Genomic DNA, 20681 nt, shown 5'->3' with positions numbered 1-20681 from the left:
GTACTGAGCAGACACTCAGCATCTGTTGTTGGGTGTAGACAAGCTTGAGGGTCATGAGGCAGATGCTCTGAGGCACAGAGTCATTACTCAGGCATGGGGAAGAGTAAGTGTGCTTCACAGAAGCCTCCCAGGCCCATTCAGTCTGCGGTCACTCTCCTCACCTGGCCCATGTCATTGCAGGTGGGTGTTACATTGCTGGAGAGAAAACACCGTGGCCCGTTTGGATGGGGCCAGAAAAACCTCTCAAGCTAGAGTCCACTACAACAGGACTCTGTGTTCCAAGGTGAGGTACAAACTGGTTACCAGGGAGCTTGGGGCTCGCTTTACAGCCCTTATTAATTGGCACTTAATAAGGACCTCCCAGAGTGGGTAGGTAATCATCTTTCACACATGCTTGTCTGTAGGTATTTTCGTTTCTACTGAGTTAGGAATCACTGTTCGTTAAAAGAAAATGTGTCATATAGGAAGCAAACTAGTTCTTACCAGAACCAGTATCCTCCGTCCATGTGCATCACTGAGACAAAGCACGGGAGCTGCTGAGACTCAGTATCGCTGTTGGAAGATGGTGCCAGATCTTCCAGACCTACTGGCTCCCAGATTGCATGGCTCTGGAGGCTTGCTAGAAAGCAAAGAAGTTCTTGGTCATCTAGTTTGAAATGATCCAGACCACCTCATTTCCTTGGCTGGGGTAGATGTTGGAAATTTTCTGCAGTCCCATGCTCTGGGGATGAGTGAGGCCTTGGAACATAATACAATAAGTGGTTCAAACAAGAAATAGTCTGAGGCTATCCCTGGGTCACAGCTGTTCTGGAAGAAAGTAGACTGATTGTGGGGATTGTTGGGACTCCGAGTGGCATAGGTCTACCTGCTGATGACCACATAGTTCCCTGGGGAGGCAACAGCTGCAGTTAGTGAAGGCCGGTGTCTTCCCAGAAATGTTCAAGACAGCCCGGGTGGCCCCTGCCTTGGGAGGAGATGGCCAGTTCTGGTTAGGTTTAATATTCTGAAGAGAGACCACTCAGGTGGGAACGAAGCTGGTACTGTGCTTCATCTGGTTCCCAATTTCGTTAAATGTGTTTAGTAGTGGTGGTGAGATGTTCAAGCATGAGGAACTGAGTTCAAATCCCCAGCACCCATATAAAGTTGAAAATGACTGTGTGTAGCTGGTCTTTTTCCTACCTTTTATCCTTTCTGGTTTCACTTCCTACCACTAGATAGAAGAGAAAGAATATATATAGAGAGAAAGATCTCTGAATATAATTTCTTTCCTTTTGTTTCTTCTTTGAGCACAACTATTAACAAACTGCAGCCAACCCCCCTAAATGACCAACAACTACCAACTGCCTACCAGGGCTCTAGCATTTATATACCCTCTGAAAAGTTCCCAGAATTCCAAATGTCATAGATCTGCAACTGGTAAACCACACCCCAGCTAGAGCACGAGGCATTCTTCATCAGCTGCTGCAGACAGTCCGAAGCAGCCCCATATCCCCAAACCTGACATCGAAACAGAAGCACATTCTCATCACTACGACTGCGTGTGTCTGTGACTCCTGTCCTGGAGTTAGAGTCAAAGTAAGAGAGGATCCTGGGAGCTCGCTGTCTAGCCAGTCAACCAAAACAGGGAGGAGCTTCAGCCTCAGAGACTTTGTCTTAGGGAATGAATGGACAGTGACTGAGGAAGACATTGGATTTTAGGGCCCTCTACACCCACACACATGTGCATATATGTACACGCACACACCCCACACAGGAGTTTTGTGTTCTCTTTTGAGATATGGTCTTACTATGTGTGGCCCAGGTTAGACTGGAACTCACTCTGTAGATTAGGCTGGCCTTAAACTCACAGAAACCGACTTGTCTTTGCTACCCAAGTTCCGGGGTTAAACACCACACACTACCCAGAAAGGGTTTTGCTACTAGGTTTCCTGGGTAAGAAAAATATTCCAGGTGGTGGTAGCGCACACTTTTAATCCTAGTACTCAAGAGGCAGAGGCAAGTGGATCTATGTGAGTTTGAAGTCAGCCTGGTCTACAGAGTGAGTTCCAGGACAGAGAGCCAGGGCTGCACAGAGAAACCCTGTCTTGGGGAGAAAAAAAAGAAAACAAAAAAAGAATTAACATAAAGTTTAACATAAACAGATTATAATCTATGTAACAACTTCATTTCTTATGGCCCAATAAGAAGTTTAAATCTTTCTGATAGGACAGTCCCAGTGTCTGAGTTGTCAGATTTCCCAAAGGGATCTGAAGCCCCAACCCAGGACTGTGCAGATGGCTGGCTACTTCCTGGATATGTTTGAGAGCCACCTGTTAACCCCTCAAGTCTTACCTCAAAAGGACCCAGCATTGGTCACAGTGTGTCCTTGATCTCAAAGTATGAAATGGCCACTGTCTTTTCCCTGCCTGTCCACAGGTTCTGGTCCAGTGGCGGGAGGTTACGTCAGTCCAGATCTATTACCGACAAAAGGAGGCAGCTGCCCTCAGGGAGGCCCAGAAAGCACTGGACAGGGGTAAGAGAGGCCTGTGGGAACAAACAGTGACAGGAGGAGTGTGACATAGGACTTCCTAAGGCTCTGTGTGCTCATTCCTTGATGCTCCCATGACCAGGAGGCTTCAAACAAGAACTCATTTTTTTTTCAGTGCCAGAGGCTCTGGAGAAGAATTCTTCCTGGGCTCTTCTAGCTTCTGGTTGTTGCCCTCCCTGGTCTTCCTTGGTGATGTGTGTGTGTACACATATATATATGTATACACATATAATGTATATATATAATTATGTGATATGTATTTATATAATATATATATATATTTATTAAGTAAGCTTTTATCCATATCATACCTGAGATGCTCAGAATCCAGTAGTTGTCCTTGAGGCTGGACCTCAGTACCCAGTCAGTACTGAATAGCTGTGGTTTTACTGGGTCAGGAAGTGGGGTTGGCAAGGTAGTTATGCAGTCTAGCAGGTAGGGTGCCTCAGTAGCACCTAACTTTCTAGGAAGCCCAGAAAGTTCCTAGAGAATGTTTATTCTTAGTCCATGAAGCTTGAAATGCAGGTTTGGCTATGAGCAAAGGAATGAGCAGCGGAAGCCCCAGCAGCCATCTCTGAAGGACTTTTCTTAAAGGGGGTAGTGGCATAGGGCAGGTCCTTGGAACAAAGAATTTACAAAGCACAAAATACCATCCATAGAAGGGATGGAGTAGCATTGTGGTTTGGTGCCTTTCTTGTTTTGTTTTTGAGATGGGCTCTCTCTATAGTCCTGGCTGTCCTGTAACTCACTATGTAGACCAGGCTGGCTGCCAACTCACAGAATGTGTCAGCCTCTGCCTCCTGCGTGCTGGGGTTAAAGGCCTGTGCTCATTGTCTTGTCTGATATTAGACCTCAGGATTTCTGCCACACCTTTTCAGAGCTCAGGGAAGATATCGTTAGACGCAGGAGTAGACTTTTACAAAGTACAGGCTTGTAGGCATAGCACTTGGAAGGCAGGAAGAAGGCATGCTGGAGCAAGGAGCTTGAAGGCAGCCTGGGCAATAGTGAGCACCCTTCCTCTTTCTTCCTTCTATTCTTTTCTCTGTAAGGTCACATCATTTCTTCCTTCCCTTTCCTCCCCACAAACCACTTTTGCTCTCTTTTAAATCCTGACCTCAGCATAGTGTCACATGTTTTCAGAGCTGACCACTCAGTCGTGGGTAACCTGCTGGTAAGCTCTTTTCTGGGAAAGACTTTCTCCCACTCTCATCAGGTCTTAGTTTCTTAAGTAGTTCTCTGTATAGAGTTGAGGCCTCGTGGGCCTTTCCCCGTCCACTGTGACATGTCCATTGGTGTCCCTGTTCGGCTGTCCTTATTTGGGCAGTCATGTAGATGGCTTCTGACATTACTAGGAGACACATTTCCACAGAAAACTCCCTGATCTTTAGGTTCTTAGGATCTCTTCTTCCCCTCTTCCAAAATGCTCCTGCGCCTCAGGTGTGGGAGTGTTTTGTAGATGTCGGGTGGGTCTGGGTTCCATAACTGCATTTTGTTCTCCTCTACTTCAGTACCTTCCTGTTAAGTTGCTCCACAGCCATGATGCTGTTGAGGTAGCTAGGGAGATGGGTGAAACTGCCGATGGAGACCACTCAGTATAAGGCTCGTGACTGCGGCCTTCTCTGGAGTCTGTGTGTGGCCCCAGAACACGGCCTACACTGTGGGGCTCTGAGAGATGACTTTGTCATGCCCGGATCATATCTCAGGCTCACCTGTCTTCACTCTCTGAGCTTTATTTCCTGCCTCTTAGGATGAGGCTGGACCTTCTCCAAGGCTGGGCTCAAGCAAGAAGCTCCCTTTTGGGACTAAGAGTCTCCTTCTCCATGCCCAGCAGCTATTGGTGTGGCTCTGTGGGGTCTGGGACACCTGCAGTGACTGTGGACAGTTATGGGACAGCACTTAGGGATGCAGTAGCAAAAAAAAAAAAAAAAAAAAAAAAAAAAAAAATTCTAGTTCTATTTTCCAGACTGCAGAGATGACCAGGCCTGCTGGCCTTCCATAGCGGCCATGGATCACACATCCTCTCCACTGTCTAAGCCTTCCCTGCCACAAGGTCACTTATGAATGAGAATCCTGTACATTGTCGGCGGGTTTATATTTGCTTCAGGTCGTCTCCAGCGCTGGTTTCAGCACTGGCGGTTCTGCAGCCAGAGGGAGGCCCAGCAGAGATTCCAGCTGCAACAGGCGGCTCAGCACCACCGCTGGCAGCTGCTGGAGGATGGAATGGCTAGGTGGAAGGCATACCATTTGCGCTGTGTCAGAAAAAAGGTGAGGCATGTGGTAGCGTCTTTCCAAGCTCTGCATGAGGCAGGGATGTCTTGAGTAGGTGCCTGTGTCTTGGGGAGGGGTCTCCAGACAGAACTCTAGGCAGCAAGTATTAGTGCTGGGATTCTGCAGGAACAAGGCTGCAGGAGCTGCTGCAGGCTTCCCTTGGAATTAGGACTAGCCAGCCTCAGAATCAAATCTACCCCAGGAGAAGGCTGCTCTGAAGAGAAATCTGCTTTTTCCTGATCCCTGACATTTTAGATCTGGGGAAACTGTGGGGCTATCAGACCCCTAACCTGGGCAGGAGCCCTTGGCATCTGGGACAGCTCTTGGCAGAAAGCTGTTCACTTGGGTGGGGTGTCACCATGCAGCTGCCCCAGTGGCTGGGCATAGATCCTGAGTTAGGGTGTAATGTGTGGAGTCTAACCCCTTCTGCATCTGCTCTCCAGTTTCTGCAGAGGCAAGCTGCCCAACTCCTGGCACAGAGACTCAGTCGCGCCTGCCTCTGCCAGTGGAGGAAGCAGGTGAGAACCAGCGTAGCCCTTCTTGCCTATTGGCAAGACTTCTGTTTCGAGCCATCTCAGCCCCATCACATCTAGTTTAGTCTTTGTCCCAGGGCTCGATCCTTGTGCCTCCTCAAACCTCTCTTACAGGGTCATCTTAAAACACACTGGAATAATACCCCAAAATTAATGTGAGAGGAATTTTAAGTCTTTGTTGGTGTCTTGATAAAAAAACAGAAGGCCACACACAGTGTGCTCAGCAAAGCCACGTGTATAGTGTACCCTTGCTCTGGCAGGATGCCTTCCGGCCCTGCCCTGGCTCCCACAGCATTGTCCTGTGACCGCTGCTGGCTCTGTCCACTCACCACCTCTGATTGCACAGTGCATTCTTTTTTTTTGTACTGTTATTTCCGTTCATAGCCCCGAATGTATTGACTGTCTCGAGGTTAGGAGGAGGCCAGGGCCTGAATCCTTCCTAGTAGAAGGGTAGGTGTGTTAGCTGTGAGCTGAAAATGGCTGTTTCCTTGTTGCCTGTGTATCCCTCTGAGTAACCCAATCTCTCCGGCCCACAGCTGGCAGTCAGAAAGCAAGAACAGTGGGGCACAGCCCGGGCCCTGTGGTTCTGGGCCCTCTCTCTACAGGCAAAGGTAATGCTTCTCCAGCTCCCTGGCTACTCCTGCCTTCAGGGGCTACTCTGCAGGCTGGGTCATGGGATTCCCTCATGGAAGCCAGAGTCTCATCTCTTGCCCTTCTCTCCTGCAAGGTGTGGTCTGCATGGCTGGGCTTCGTATGTGAGAAGAGGAGGAAGAAGGCACGGTTGGAACGGGCTATGCAAGCCTACCACCAGCAGCTCCTACAGGAGGGTGCCACGCGGCTCCTGCGCTTCACAGCTGGTATGAAGGCTTTGCGGCAGCAGCTCCAGGCCCAGCAGCAGGTCCAGGTAAGCCAGAGCTGCTGGTGAGGAGCTGGCGGGCAGAGCAGGGCAGGAGCTCATGAGAAGCCATGTTGTAGGCAGCCCACAGCCTCCACTGCACAGTCCGCCACTGTGCTGAGCTCTGGAAAAAGAAGGCACTTGGTCCAGGCAAGACTTCTCAACCACCAGCACCCATCACATTGAGCAAGAGAGTGACGTTTAAGGATTCCTTTCTCTCTGGACTTGCTGCCGAGGCTGGAGATGCAACCATGGAGACAAAGAAGCTGCGAGCTCCTCCTTCTCAGGGAGTCCTGGGTAGTTTGGCAGGAGCTGCGGGGGACTCCTGCGTCCTAGAACTGTGAGTGGCTTGTGGTTCACCTCTGTCTCTAGTTCTAGAGCAAAGCTGGGAGCATACAAAAGGGGCAAACATCCGTGGGAAGGGCAGGATGAGAGTGCTTCAGCCTCGTCACACCAAAGATGCTCAGGGGCCTGTCAGACCATTCTTCCCTGGGCATTGGGGAGTCAGTGGAATTTCCCAATTTGTTCTGAGGAGACTGTTGTCCTTTGCCATGTGACATCTACTTCTCTGTTTTATGGTACTCAGTAGTCAAGCCCTCATGCCTTGTCTTAAGCTTGTAGTCTCCCTCCTTCCCTGTCAGATGCTCTACTTTTCTCCACCTCCTTGGATGGCTTCTCTCAGCCCTTTGCATACCACCCTTGTGAGGTAGTTGTCATCCCCAGAGTAACCAGCACTGAGTCTCAGAACTCATGGTAGGTAGAGTGTTCTGGGCCAGCCCCTATCCATCCCTGCTCTGTCCCCTTCACCCCAAACCTTGAAAGTACCCTAAATATCTCAGAGGACCTTCTGATAGGGAAGAACACATTTTGTCAGCTTGCTATGAAGGTCAGAAGAAACAGGTGCAGTTCTGGCACCCAGGAATCAGGCAGACTGTAAGGGTCATGTTGAGTTGTCTAGGCTCAGACCTACCCTGTGCACATGCTGGCCTTCAGTCTTCCCGTAAAATGCCAAGGACTGAATCTTAGATCCCTGCAGACCTAGTCAGTCCAAGGAGCAGACTATTTCTCTCCAGCAGTGAGGCCCGCTCATCACGGAAACAGCCTCGACGACCATCCTTCCTGCTGGAGTGTTTGCCGAGCCAGAGGTCCCCAGAGTGGTACACCCTCAGGGAGCAGCAGTAAGTTGAATGGTTGTGAGTCCAAAGGCACTGAAATCTATGTGGCCCTATATTTTATTGGAGGTGTGGTCCTTTTAATCCAGAGAAAGGTCCCATGGTGTGACCAGTTCCTGCTTTTGCTCAGGTTAGAGAAGCCCCCGGAAAAGGTTCCAAGTATGGCTCCCACAGGAGGCTCTTCCCTGACGAGACCCTTCCTACCTGTGGTGCTGCCAAATGTTTCTGGTCCGAAGCTGCCTCCTACGGCAAGTCCAGGCCTGGAGTTGTTGCCTCCTCCCCCCTTGATGCCACATGGGGCAGGAGAGGCTGCCAGGGTGAGTCCTCCAGGCTGTCACTCACTCTCCTTTGGTGTTTGTCCACCCCTGCTTACTCTTCTGTCTAGAATCCCCGGGTCACTCAACAAGCTTGGGTGCCCTGCACACCAGGCCTCAAACACAGCAGTGGCTGGTCTTGGAGGACAGGTGGAAGAAACTGAGGGGCTGGTACCGAGCGCCACATCTAGCTGTAGCTTCTCACTGTGGGGGTGACAGGCTGTTGGGGACAGTGGGACAGGACTTGCTATGGTAGGTATGGTGAGGGAGGAAAAGGAATCCAGGGTCACCTAAAGAATTCTTTTAGTAAAAGAAGAAATCTGAGGTGGGGTCCAGTGTCTAGTGAGGAAATCGGTCCTTTTTACCTCATCAGATCTGGGAGAGCAGCACTCAGTCATCCTTCAAGGCTGTAAGTATCTACAGTGCAGGACAAAGCTTCACCTAGAAGAGCACGGGGTCCTGGCAGAGGTAGCCAGGGATGCTCCTGAAAACAGTTGGCAGCTCCCAAAAGTGGGGCTGATTGGGGAGAGGTGGAGACAGGAAGGAGGCAGTTTCTGGTGATGTGTGGCTGGTAACAGAAGTGACATACACCCAGTCCCAGCACTCAGGCAGTAGAGGCAGGAGGATGGAGAGCTCAAAATGAGCCTGAGCTTCACAGCAAGGCTCTATCTCAGTAAATTAGTATTTAATACGTAAATAGTGCATGCAGAAAAAGACTTGGGGGTGCAGGAGTGGTGGGATGGGAGACCCTCCCTGGACCAGTCTTCCCTGAGGCTGAACAGGCAGAACAGGCCGTGTGCTAGCTAGTCACCCTCATCACTACAAGGCCCAGTGGGCAATGAATCAGGAACAGGACTCACTTTCCAGGGTCCCTACTAGCTTTCTTGTTCAGCACCCACCCCTTTTTCCTCTACAGGTGTCAACAAAGCCCAGCATCCCTAGACCTCAACTTTGGGGGTGCCCATCCTTAACCAGGGATCTTGATCCCCATCTCCTCTTCCCTGAAGATTCCACAAGCACCAGGACTGGGCCTTGTTATGGCTCCAAGACTACAGGTAAGTCAAGGCACTGGGGCCACCCTTCTATCAAAGCCCTACCAGCCTCCTATGGGCAAGGTCAAGCATCTTTCTGTTGCTGCAGGCCACACAGAGCTTGAGGCAGAGTTGGAGGGGATCCAGCAGCAGTTACAACATTACCAAACTACCAAGCAGAACCTTTGGTGAGGATCCCCAGGTGCCCTGGGACTTATCTATGGGAATAGCTGTGGCTTGGAAAGGCAGGTAGTTCCATTCCCTGCAGCAGGGGCTGGGATTCCTCTGTGTGCTCTAACTCCAGTGGTGGTGTAGGTCCATTCTAGGAAGGGCCGAGTTGGCCTTACCTAGGGTTAGAAATGTCCTGTTTTCCATCTGGAGGCCACGTAAAGCCAAGCAAGACTTGCCTGGGTTCTGTTACCCCAACAACCATAATTGTAATGCTAACAAGGGACAGACAGCATAGGCCTGGGTTCTAGTTCCACCCAGTGTTCTGGGGACTGTTGACATTCAGCAGCTTTCAGAGAACTAGGTGAAAAAGACTGGTCCCCCTAGAAAGGGACAGGAGGGGCAGTTTTCATACAGGCTCATGAGTTGTTGTTTGCTGGGGAAGACAGAAGATTATCAGCCATTCTCTGAGCACCTTATTAGCAAATGTGCCTTTTCAAAGGGCTCCCTTGAAGCTGTGCCAAGAACCCAGCCATAGGTGTCCCCATCCCCAGGTCATGCCAGCGACAAGCTAACAGCCTTCGTAGGTGGCTGGAGCTAAGCCAGGAGGAGCCAAGATCCGAGGACCTTCATCTCGAAGAGCAGGTGAAAACAGAACTGAAGAAGGTAAGGCTCAGGTCAGCCCAGGGCCAGCCCCTAGCTGGACTTTCTTTTATTTTGCCTTGTTCCTCCCTCCTCTGTCCCCAGGTGGAAGTACAGATCCAGCAGCTGGCTAAGGAACTCGAGGCCCAGCGTCAGCCTGTTGGTACATGCATTGCTCGTGTTCGCGCCCTTAGACGGGCTCTATGTTAGTGGGCTTGCCCCTGGGGGACAGGTGCTATCCTTTACAAGGCCTTGGACACCCCACCCCACCTCAACAACAAAATACAAAGCTACAATAGTTTTTTTTTTTGTTTCTTTAATTTCAAAATGTCTTACAATTAAATGAATTACTGTTCAGAAGTCTGCCACTTTTCATACAAAATACTGCACTACTGATACAGTTGAAAAGTTAAAATGACTTCTCCTGCAGGAGAAACTCATGGCATTCCCAAGATCAACATGAACTCTAGTCTTGTCCTTACCGCTGGGTTCCCCATGGCCTATATATCTGTTTTCTAGGCTGACCACCATCCCCTCTGGCTCCAACAGTTCCTAGACCAATAGCAGCATGAACCCTACTTCTGCAGGGCTGGGCCTCCACCTGCCCCTTCATTTGCACTCTACCAAGCAAGCCTACCAGGACAAGGATTCAGCCAGCCTCTTGGGGCTTATAAAGATCTACATCATTAGTCATTGTCCTCAGAAGACACTGGCAGAGTTCAGGATAACACATTCAGCAATATATAATTTTACTTTTCCAGCAAGAAGACAGGTGAAATTTGGGAACAGAAAGCAGTCACAAAGGCCATGTGGCCTGCTCTAGGAAGACAGTGGATCCACACACAGTCTGTGCCCAGGAGGCACCTCACCCTGCGCACAGTGAAGGGAGGCAGAGAAGCCAGAGTGAGCAGAAGGCCCTGAGTGGGGGTGGGGGGAGGAGTGCAGCTAGAAGGTGTGGTAGTACATAACCATCCTCACAATACACAGTCAGAAGGTTTTTTTTTGGGGGGGGGGGGAGGTTGCTTGCACAATATTTAAAGACACCCCTCAGAGTGATTTTGGGGTCAAATTACACATACCCATACTCTGTAAAGGGGCCTAGGTCCTGACAGATGCAGAACCTCTCTCCTGCACCTCTGGGCAGGCAGGAACACATCATTCAGGTCCTATAAGGTCAGCCCTGCAGTGCCCCTCACAGACAGCCTGGGGCTTTGCTGAAGACCCTCATGCTCCTGTGTGGAAAGATCTCTTGGTAGCCACAACCAAGAGGACTAGAGGGAGCCCAATGCTTCCCCAAAGCGGATCTTCTGCCCTGCCTTCACTCTGAAGTTGAAGTCCTTGGGTGCCTCAAAGATGAGTACAATGGTGGAGCCCAAGTTGAACTCGCCAAGAGACTCGCCCTTGCGCATGGGAATGCCCTCCTTGTTGGCATGTGTTACAAAGCTCAAGTCATTGTAGGAACCCTTGCTGTATCTGGGGCTGTTTGTGTGCAGGTCCTAGGGCAAGAAGGAAACAGTTAATTAGCCTTGTTGCCTGTCCTTAACCCTACCCTGCCCAGCCCAGGTGGCAGAGACAGCCTTTCAGGGCAAAGGCCTATCACTAGTCAACAACCCCAGTACCCAGACCTTGACAAGGAGGATGGGTCAGTCATAAATGCTGCAAGGCCAGCGTCAGTAGCAGTCACTGACACCTAAAAAGGTGGAGTGGGTACCAGAGTTTCTCACACAGGCCAACTCTACCCTCCTGTATGCTCCATCTTTGCCTCTGATCAGGGATCCTGGCAGAAGCAGTTTGTTAGGAGTGGGATTGGCTCCTTCACCTCACCAGTGGTCTCCAGGCAGGTGAATGGAATGGGCAACGGGGAGAGGGAGGCTGAGCCGGCATGGGTATCTACAGAGCAGCTGCTCAGCAGAGCCAAGCCTGGTAAGAGCTGGAACCCCCCTCCTCCACCACAAAATTTATAAGCTCAAAGATCTGGCTGAACAGCAAAGGAAGAGGTTGGGCCTGTGGTCTTTGCTCACTCGGTCAAAGTGGATGCGGATAGAGCCCACGTTGGTGGCTCCCACTGCTGTCAGTGAGAAGAACCCATGTTTCCAGTCTCCAGTTAGGACCACACGCTCATTGTGACAGAAGAGCTCTTTGATCCACCGGGCCATGCCAGGGTTCACCGACATCAGGGAACCTGAAGAGACAAGAGAACATGGTGCTTTCTGCTTGGAGCCTGACGTGTTCACATCAAAATGGCCTAAGAGCCACAGGACTCACAGGCTAAGTGTTCCAAATTCTAAGCAGGACCCCTATAGCCAGCCAGCCTCAAGTTGTCATCTCCTGGCCTTGACAATACCAGCCTAGAGCCCAGTCCTCTAATGTCTCCCATCCCTGGGCAGACCTGGGAAGTGGCGCCGATGTGAGACAGTCCAGTCAGTGGGGGAGTGGAAGCAGTGGTAGTCTCCTGGAGCCAGGTAGATGACACAGTGGTAGAGCTCATTCCCTTCCCGGGTGACCAGCTGGTTTTCGAAGGAGTTGCTGGAGGAGACTGGGGAGTGGGACAGAAAGAAGGTCTGGCTCTTTGACAACCTCACAGTGAGCACCTGTACATGGTCTGCATGTGGCTGAGCTGGAGGCTCGGTGAAGACTCGTAGCTGTAGCAGCCTGCTGCCCAAAAGCCTTCCCAGCCTTTATTCCCACAGCCCCCTATGCCTTCTGTTATTAGCCTTTGATGTCTACCCCAGCTCCAACCCTACCTAAGCAAAGACCCACCTGGAGGGAAAGGCAGGTCCTCTGTACAGGCTCTAGGGCCTAGGAACGACTCCAAGGAGTAGGTCACACCCTTTACCTGCTCCACCTCAGAGTTCTTCACCTGCCCAAAGGTGAGGATCTTGCCATCTGATGGGCTGATCTGGAGGAGAATTAGAGTTTTGATGGTAAGGAGGGGGTAGTTCTCACCTTCAGTGACTCCCTGAACTCTACCACCTAAGAACTCAGGGAGCATCCCAGAGTATGACAGCCAATGATCTTATTTCCTAATGAAGAACAGAGACAAGGGCCAGGCCTTACCACACAGTTCAAGCCACAGACAGGCCGTGCCTGAGGCTTCAGCTTACGCCGGAAGAACTCGCTGAGGTTTCGGTAGTGGCTCAGGTCCTCCACAGCAGCCTCTGTCATGTTCACCCCAAAGGTCCAGATATACAGGCTGTAGACTGGCCTTCGGAGCCAGTAAGGAAGTTCTACCTGGTTGAGGCGACCACAGGCACGTGACAGCAAACGTGTTGGCACAGACTTATACAGGGACACCTGTAGGCCACAGTGCAGGAGACTACGTTGGTCACAGACTTGAGTGTTTTCATACACTCCAACCCTCCACCCCCACATGAGAGAGAGCGAGAAGACAGACAGACAGACAGAGACAGAAAAACTCTAGAGAAGCCACCACAAAGGCCCAAGTGTTCAGGCTGGTTTGTGAGATGGCTGTTTCTCAGAAGGAACCAGACTGTTCACCAATACTCAAATATGTAGCCTGTATCACCTTTGCTATTTCACACAAAGGTCAGAGAGCAGTTGCCTGAGTCCCAGAGGTGGAAACTGGGCTGAATAGTCTTGGTTCTTACAAATGGAAGGTAGGGACAGAAATAGACCTTGGTGCAAGCCCTAAAGACTGTCAAGAAGCATGCTACCCCTGTCCCAACTCATGGCCCACATTCCAGACAATTCAAGAAGGTATCAGGCTCTCGAGAGCCTATATAGTCCAGAACATCCTCTTTATAGGAAGCAAGGATGGTGTTTTCACTCCCAGATCTATATCAGCACCCTGTTACACCTATACCTGAGCAGGCCCATGGGCTCTCAGGAAGGAACTTTCTGTTACCCCTCTATTGCAGAGCACCAGGAAATAGGTACCACCAGTTCCACTTTCAGGCCACAGGATCCTTCAAAACTCAAAGCAATTTCCTTAGGAGTGAAGTAACTTTACCAAGTTTTAACATATACTAAAATATTAACCCATACTAAATCAGTGTCTCCTGGCTGATGCCTCATGACTTGGAGCAATACCATCAAGTGGCCCCAGGCTATGCTCCAGTGTCTGGTATACTCTCTTGGGCTTTTGTGGCTTAGAAGCAGAGTCAGCTTGTCCAGAAGCTAAGAGCAAGAGAGCTCTCCTGGTACATGCTGGCCAGGGCCTGCCTGAGGCACCCACCTGTGCAGTCCTGAGATTCTCAACCATGCATCCCAACCAACAGGCCCAGCCTGGCTGCAGCCTTCCTAAACTGTCCTCTGCTTGTGTAGAACGTACTTGGATTTTTCTTACAATCATCTGTTTTCTTCTGCATGTAGAAGTCAATGGCATCATTTTCTGATTGACAAATGTAAGTTCCTTCCAAAACCATCGAAGTCTGGACTGTCACAGGGCCACCAACCAAGCAACCTTCTCACACTCATCTACTCATTTTCAGGCCTGTCTAGGGAGGGCCATGGCCAAGAGGCCCATTTACACTTACCCTGCTCATGGGCCTCCATCCCACCTGGCTGAGGGGCCTGAGGGCACTGAAGGGCAGGAGGTAGTAGAGGATGGTCAGGGGCCAGGAGCGCAGTTTCAGAGCAGGTCTGGACATGCAGCTCAGCTGGCCCAGCCTCTGCCGAAGGGCCAGCTGGGGAAAATGCAACCTGCAGGACACATGTCCACACGTGGCCTGGGTCAGTGCCTAAGTCTGAAGGAAACTTAGGAGCAAACCCCTCAGTCAGTGCTGTTCCTGCTCCCTCCCCCGCCTCCCTACAAGCTGCCTCTCTCTCCAATGGAACCAAAGAGTCCATCCAGCCGGCACTGCAGTGCCCACTCCATTCCATTCCAACTCACTGGTTGAGTCAGGGGCCTGGCTGCCTGACTAGTGGGCTTCTTTCCCAGTGTCTCCCACCTGCCAGCTGACTGAGGGGGTGGCAGCAGGAGAGGGGCAGCTCAGGAATGATTCCCAGGGGCCTCTAAGGCAGAGAACTAAGTACAGCAGCAGCCCCTGCAAAGGTCTTGGAGCCCTGAATGGGAAGGTGAGAGATTCTGCCTTATATCCACAACATTCCCATGCTAAGGAGGGTTGGGACCCAAGGACAATTCTGCCCTCACAGGTGCCAGAAAGACAAGATTCCCAATGCCATGAGCCTACACAGTTGGGTGACAACTGCCAACTCTTTTGTTACTCCACTGTGGCACCTGAAAAACTCTTCAGTCTTTTGCTTCCTCTTCTGCTAAATGATAGGGCATAGCTGTGGCTCCATCCACCTGTCTCTCCCAAACTCACCCACTATGAGTTTTGGGTCAGGAGGCTCTCCACCTAGCTCCAAAGCCACCTCCCTGCTCTGTTAGAACCACACGAATGACCCACAGGACCCACTAGTTTTACAAGTTCATTGTCTTCTATTCAGCCAGCTTTCCAAAGGCAAAGAGAGGTCTTTCACTGTAAGCTCAGCTGCCTGAATGCAACTAAGTTCTTTGTCATACAGTGGTCATCATGAGACTATACTGCCACCCACTCTGAGATGTTTGAAAAACCACATTTGTTTAAACAAGCTAAGGCTGCCATCTGAGCCGTGCTCAAGAGAATCCGAGTCCTCTGTCTCCTAGACACTGAGCAAACCCAGGAACAAAGGGGACTGCAGCGGAGAACTAGTGAGTGGCCAGGCGCTAAGACCACAGCACACCAATTGTCTTGCATCCCCTCCTTGTCCACGGGGCCCCACTATGTCTTTAAAAACCAAGAGGAGGTGGCAAGGACCAAGCAAAGACAAACCAGTGTTCTCTTGTGGGCTGCCCTGTCCAAATCACTGCAAAAGAGCAGACACCAATCTGAAAGAGCTTGGGGAAGGATCCTTTCTCAGGTCTGGGGTAGGAGAAGGGGGCCTTGGTGCCCTTGCTAAGGACCAAGACACAGGATAGAAGGCCACTGCTGTCTCCCCCGCCCAAGCCCTCCTCCCAGCCAGAGCCATGGGTACCTGAAGTGGGTCTTCTACTCAGGGAACAGAGGACACTCTCCAGGCCCCTTTAGCCAACCCTCTACTGCCACCTCCACACTGGGGCCACTGGACTTGATGTCTGACCCCTCTGAGATTATGCCAGGGTACATTTAAGGCAGGTCTCGGTGGGCAGCATCTCACCATTTCGTTGCTGCTTGGAGCTCTGGTCCTGGCTGCTTCTCTGACTGACACATCTTGGATAGGGCACGAGGAGGGTGTTGTGAGCCTCCACGAGAGCTTGCTTGCTCACTCACTTGCCTTTGATTTTCTCCTTACTCCCCTTCCCCCTCTCCAGAGGAACTTCAGTGTGGTCACTGCTCCAGTTGCTGGTGGCAATGCTTCTAGTTTCAGTTCACTCTCGGTGGCACAGGCACAGGGTAGAGGACCACAGCTATTGCAAACAGACAGGTACCAGTCACACATCTGTTTGGACCTCCTGTTCAGGTCACCTGCTCTGGTTTACTGCCAGGGCAGAAGCCCTTGCTTACACTGGGCCAGCACTAACACTCAGGTTTGGTCACCTGTTTGCTCCCCGCACTGCTGGAGGGCAGCAGGTGGGTAAAGCCTTGGGGCTGTCTGTTTCAGCCAGCCTGGTAGAGGTGACCAGACACTGCCACGACTTCTAGGCGCCACTGGGTTCCGAAAGCACAAAGTGGGAATCTGAGCCTTCTGCTCTAGGCTGATGGTCCGTCCCTCAGAGGACCTGACCCATTTTCCACTCAGGTAGCATCTGAGGAATGACAGAGGGGGCAGGTAGCCAGGACATCCAGGTAAGGCACTGTAACATACTGTAATTCCTCCTGGCCTTAAAGCCTCCAGTACCCGGCTATGGGTAGTCCAGGCATCTTCACAAGCTATACACCTGGGCTTTTTCAGAAAAAGCTAGCTGGGGGTTGGGCAGCAGCCAACTCTGAAGTCCAAATCTTCCTAGCCATCTCTTTCAGCCTCCCTTCAAAAAAGCACCTTGGCCAGGCCATTTCAAGGCAATCTTTAGGGCCCACTGCATGGTCACAGCCTCCCCACTGTTCAGATAATAGGGAAAGAAGAGCAATTTCTCTTCACAACTGCTGCTGTCTCAGTCCAGAGCCTTCAAAAACCTCAGGAGGACGAGAGTTCATAGGGCTACTAGAAGCCCATATGCCTGCTCTCCAGTCTCAATCCCAGTCCTGGAAGGAGTCAGGCCTCAGTCACTACTTTCAGATAAAGAAAAGCTGGCTTTAGGAGAGAAAGAACAGACGCAGACAAGGATCAGCTAGGCAACATGCATATTGCCCTTATTGAACAAGGGTTTGTGTGACACTGATACATTCATCTCAGCCAAAGAGGCAAAAATTCCAGCCCTGGCACTGCCTGCAAAAGCCATTGAATCCCAGGTATGCTAGTGGCCTCTGGGAGAAGGGAAAGGGCCACCAAGGCCTGGGTATGTACAGATTTCTCCCTGTGACTGAGGAAATGGAGGACTGGCCTACTCTGGCACACAACAAAGATCCTCAAAACTTCTCTCAAAAAATGCACCATGGAAGATCACCAGATTAGCACACATGGAAGCCCCATTCCATCCAAGGGTCAGGGCCAGGCTTCAGGGACCTTCTGCCTTAGGCTCAAGTGAGCCTCTTGCCAACTTTTCCATCTACCACAACAGTGAGTGTGCTCCAACCATTCATTCTACACTGAGTGCACGCACACCATTCTGGCCAGGCAGCTGGGCTCAGGGGTGATGTGCCATCATGTGAGTTGGCATCAGGCTCTCAGAGGCTCTTTTCTGGCTCTACAAAGTCTAGGCTTTAAAACAGGAGTAGAGCTCACACCCAGGATTAATGAGGAAACAAGTATGACCTTGTGGAGTGTGGGGGACCACATTCCCCCAAGAATGTGGTTTCCCATTAAGGTTTCCATACTGTCCTACCAAACAGGATGCTAACTATGGCAGCTCTGAACACACGAGCCTGCAAATGCAGCTCAGCTAACATAGGTTCTCAACCAAGACTCATTTTGTTCTACCATAGCACTATGAGGGGCCAGTCAGGCCCTTCTAGGCTGGCGTTTTAGACGAGCTGGGTGGCCCACCAGAGCAGAGTAGCCTGGGTTCCTCCTGCCTTCAGCAGAGCAGGTCAAAGGACTAGGGGGAGGAGCTGCTTCCTAGAAGAGGCACTAAGACCTGTCCAAGGGATCGAAGGACACAGCCTGCACTTGCCCACAGCAAGGGCACAGATGAGCAGTGTGTTCTTGCTTTTATCACAGTCTTCTCTTCTACACTGGAATGCCTGTGTGTCAACATTTCCTAAAAACATCAAAAGCAGATTCCACACAGCATCCTGGGAACAGGCTGAGTGAGTTCTGTCTGTCTAGTCTAGAGCTGCAAGGACAGGGACATGTCCCAGTAGTCTACCGTGTCACCTCCAAAGTGGAGCTATTTCAGCAGCAATGCTCCTATTCTTCCCCAGCCCCCCCCCCCCAATATCCTTCCCATGAAGAAGCCCTAGGACTCCCTCTAGCCTCTGAGTGAGTCCTGGACAAGAAGAAGCCCTGAGGCAGGCAAATGTGGGTGCCACAGTCCCCTTTGTGAGAACTTAGAGGGATCTATGGTAAGCATATGTCTGACACTGCAGTCCTGAGTGCTGGTCAAGGACTTGGCCAATCACTGCTGCTCCTCAGCCTGTTGCTTCATCTGGAAACAGAGAAACTCCTTTGCCTACTTCCCTTGAAACTCAGAACACGGTTATAACCAAGGTTAGACTAACATTAAAAACCTTAACTCCTACCTCAAACCCCATGACTCCCCAAGTCTTACCTCCCTTTCTAGCAAGGGAAACATACTATGAGAAGGCAAGAGTGGCTACTCTAAAGGGGAGACTAAAGGATGAGCCAGCTCTACCTAGGAATTAGGAAGTAAGGGGCGACACAAGCGCACAGGGAGGGTTCTGTGAGGACATGCTGCTCCGGGGCTCATACTTATGTTCTTTCCCATCCACCACTGCAAGGATACCTGGTTCCCAGTGGGATAGAACATTCCAACTGCAGTCAGCAAAATGGAGCAGCTCAGTCTGCAGTTACCGTATGTATGGGTGTGAGAGTGGGGATTGAGTGGGCACGTGTGTTTGTGGGTGGGAGGTACAGGCATGCTCTGGAGTTTGTGCAGGAGATGAAAACCAAGTAGACGCCAACAAACCCTACCTGAGCAAGAGCCCTCCGACACCCAGAGCATCATCCCCTGCTCCCTTTCACTCAGGTCCCCACCCGACAGGTCCTTGGCCATTTCTTCCCCAGCTCCCTGCGGCAGGGACACCTGGCAGGTGTGTCCAGGGAGGTAGCTAACTCCTTCTACCTCTGTATTCCTGGGCTGGAGGTAGACAGATTTCAGAATAAAAGACAGGAAAATGGATCCTCCCTGGGCAAATCCAGCAATTCTTCTGAGAAGTCATGAGCTTGGAAGAAGGAACAAAGAGAAGGCTGGATGGCTTTGTCACCAAGTCAGCAGCTGAGGGTACAGTGAGAGAAAGACACGTGTTCTTCAACTTCTCAGGAAAAAAAAAAAAAAAGAAAGAAAAGAAAAGAACCCCCCCCCCAAAAAAAAACCCAAAAACACTTTTCTGCCTCAAGGCAGAGACAGTATGTTATCGACTCCTTGTCCTCCGAAGTTTAAGTCTACAAGGATGCTTCCCTCTTCTAGGCTGAGGCAGCACAGGAAAAATGCATGCTGGGAGCCCAGGGCCACCCCCAATGCCTGCCTGACTTCCCACACCTCCCAGCATCTTGCTCACTTCCTGCCCATCCTTTTGGGGACTAGAGAACTACAGGATGTGGAGGAAATGAGCTCAGGCAGACCGACTGCCTGGGGAGGGGGATTTGGGAGGGCAGGAGAGCAAGGCCATCCAAAGGGATTCCTCAGGTCCCCAGCTGTGAAAGAGCCAACCTGTGCTACTACAAGGCACTCCCACCTAGACCTCCCAGCCTCGGGGACAGGGAGGGGAGAGCTCCCTGAAAAGCTTGCCTGCTGCCTCAGGTCCCACTTGTGGCTTCTATCAGCTCAGTCACTCCCGAGAACAGCCTCACTCCAGTTTCTGGGCTCTGGTCTTCGGGTCCTCCAGCTTTGACTAGGTTCTGAAGCTTTATCCTCAGAGCAGGCAGGGGCTCTGTTTCCTGCTGAGGGCGGGAGCAGGAGGAGCAATACCAACACTGTTAAAGCTAACACGCCCTCTGAGCTCCAGCCAAGTACCAGAAGCCTCACGGGCCCTTTAAGAGGAGGGGCTACTGCCTGGAGAAAAGAGGAAGAGGCCAGCAGGGGCCCTAGCCCCACCCTGTCAGCGTCCAGCAACCGACCAAAGACTTTGATTGCTCCCCACTCAACACCCAGCAGAGCGATCCCCAGAGGATTCTTCCTGGGACTTCAGGGATCCTGAATCCTCAGCCTCTGGCTGGCTTCTGGCTACAGCACTTGTGCCCAGCCCTGCAAAAGCAGAGGCCTTTTAAGGACTATCTTCTTCATTATAAAGCTACTTCCGGCATCCCCTCCAGAAGTTCTACAAAATACATTAGTCCTTACCTTTTCTTCCTACACCTGATCATGAAGTAAAAAGGTTAACCCTGCCAACTTATCTGTTCCCCAGTGCAACAGAACAGGACACATAAAGCCCAAACCCTAAAAGCAAGGTGGATGGGTGAACAAGAATCACCTCTAGCCTACACTGGAGCTGGAAATACCCTGTGGGAAGTCTCTTCCTCACACTGAGTGGGAAGACCACCCTATACCCGGAGCCTGCCCAGAGAGCACTCAGCTAACAAAAGGAAATGAAAGGGCCTAACATTTTCTAGGGAAAGTGGAAGGGGGAGGAAAAATGGAAACTGGGGGAGGGGGGCAGGTCACTATCCCATCGAACGAATTTCATTCATGTCTGTGTGTAGCCAACTTGGCAATAGCTGAGTGGCCTTGGGTGACTTAGTCTTTTCATGCTAGACTACAGCCCCTTCTGACCACACAAAATTTCATTTCCAAAATAACTTGATTGGAACAAGATGACATCCTGTTAGAGGGCTTAGAGACGGGTGGGTCACAAACCTGAAAACTCACTGACATTGTTTAGACACTGCCCACACACCTGTCCTCTTCACCTGGATCAAGTTCAAGCAAGTA

At 51.0% G+C, this 20681-nt stretch overlaps 2 protein-coding genes across 3 annotated transcripts in view; one reads left to right on the top strand and one right to left on the bottom strand.

Moving 5' to 3' along the window:
* The window catches only part of SFI1 (SFI1 centrin binding protein), a gene marked incomplete at its 3' end in the record, with an annotated part of 61035 nt that extends 51275 nt beyond the window's left edge, over nt 1-9760 (top strand). The window contains exons 21-33 of the mRNA XM_080936238.1: nt 181-283; nt 2416-2512; nt 4632-4792; nt 5239-5313; nt 5865-5939; nt 6056-6232; nt 6304-6563; nt 7297-7401; nt 7526-7712; nt 8626-8764; nt 8850-8928; nt 9463-9574; nt 9656-9760. Of these exons, the coding sequence (XP_080792364.1) occupies nt 181-283; nt 2416-2512; nt 4632-4792; nt 5239-5313; nt 5865-5939; nt 6056-6232; nt 6304-6563; nt 7297-7401; nt 7526-7712; nt 8626-8764; nt 8850-8928; nt 9463-9574; nt 9656-9760 (1675 nt within the window). The remainder of the gene's footprint in view (nt 1-180; nt 284-2415; nt 2513-4631; nt 4793-5238; nt 5314-5864; nt 5940-6055; nt 6233-6303; nt 6564-7296; nt 7402-7525; nt 7713-8625; nt 8765-8849; nt 8929-9462; nt 9575-9655) is intronic.
* Nucleotides 9761-9849: 89 nt separating this feature from the next.
* Nucleotides 9850-20681, bottom strand: part of PISD (phosphatidylserine decarboxylase) — a 48436-nt gene continuing 37604 nt past the window's right edge. Inside the window, exons 1-8 of one of the 2 annotated variants that reach the window (XM_080909968.1) lie at nt 19542-19656; nt 15692-15941; nt 14047-14212; nt 12608-12844; nt 12311-12449; nt 11940-12086; nt 11572-11732; nt 9850-11046 (exon numbers count right to left, since the gene is read on the bottom strand). In XM_080909968.1, coding sequence (XP_080766094.1) covers nt 10822-11046; nt 11572-11732; nt 11940-12086; nt 12311-12449; nt 12608-12844; nt 14047-14212; nt 15692-15744 — 1128 coding nt within the window. In that variant the 5' untranslated portion in view covers nt 15745-15941; nt 19542-19656 and the 3' untranslated portion in view covers nt 9850-10821. Of the gene's footprint in view, nt 11047-11571; nt 11733-11939; nt 12087-12310; nt 12450-12607; nt 12845-14046; nt 14213-15691; nt 15942-19541; nt 19657-20681 lie in introns of those variants that run through there. The other variant, XM_080909967.1, reaches the window with a different exon arrangement.

This window comes from Micromys minutus (assembly GCF_963924665.1).
Source record: "Micromys minutus genome assembly, chromosome: 1".
NCBI classification, from domain to species: Eukaryota; Metazoa; Chordata; class Mammalia; order Rodentia; family Muridae; genus Micromys; species Micromys minutus.
The sequence above is the reverse complement of the archived record's forward strand: the minus strand, read 5'-3'. Positions and strand labels throughout refer to the sequence as shown.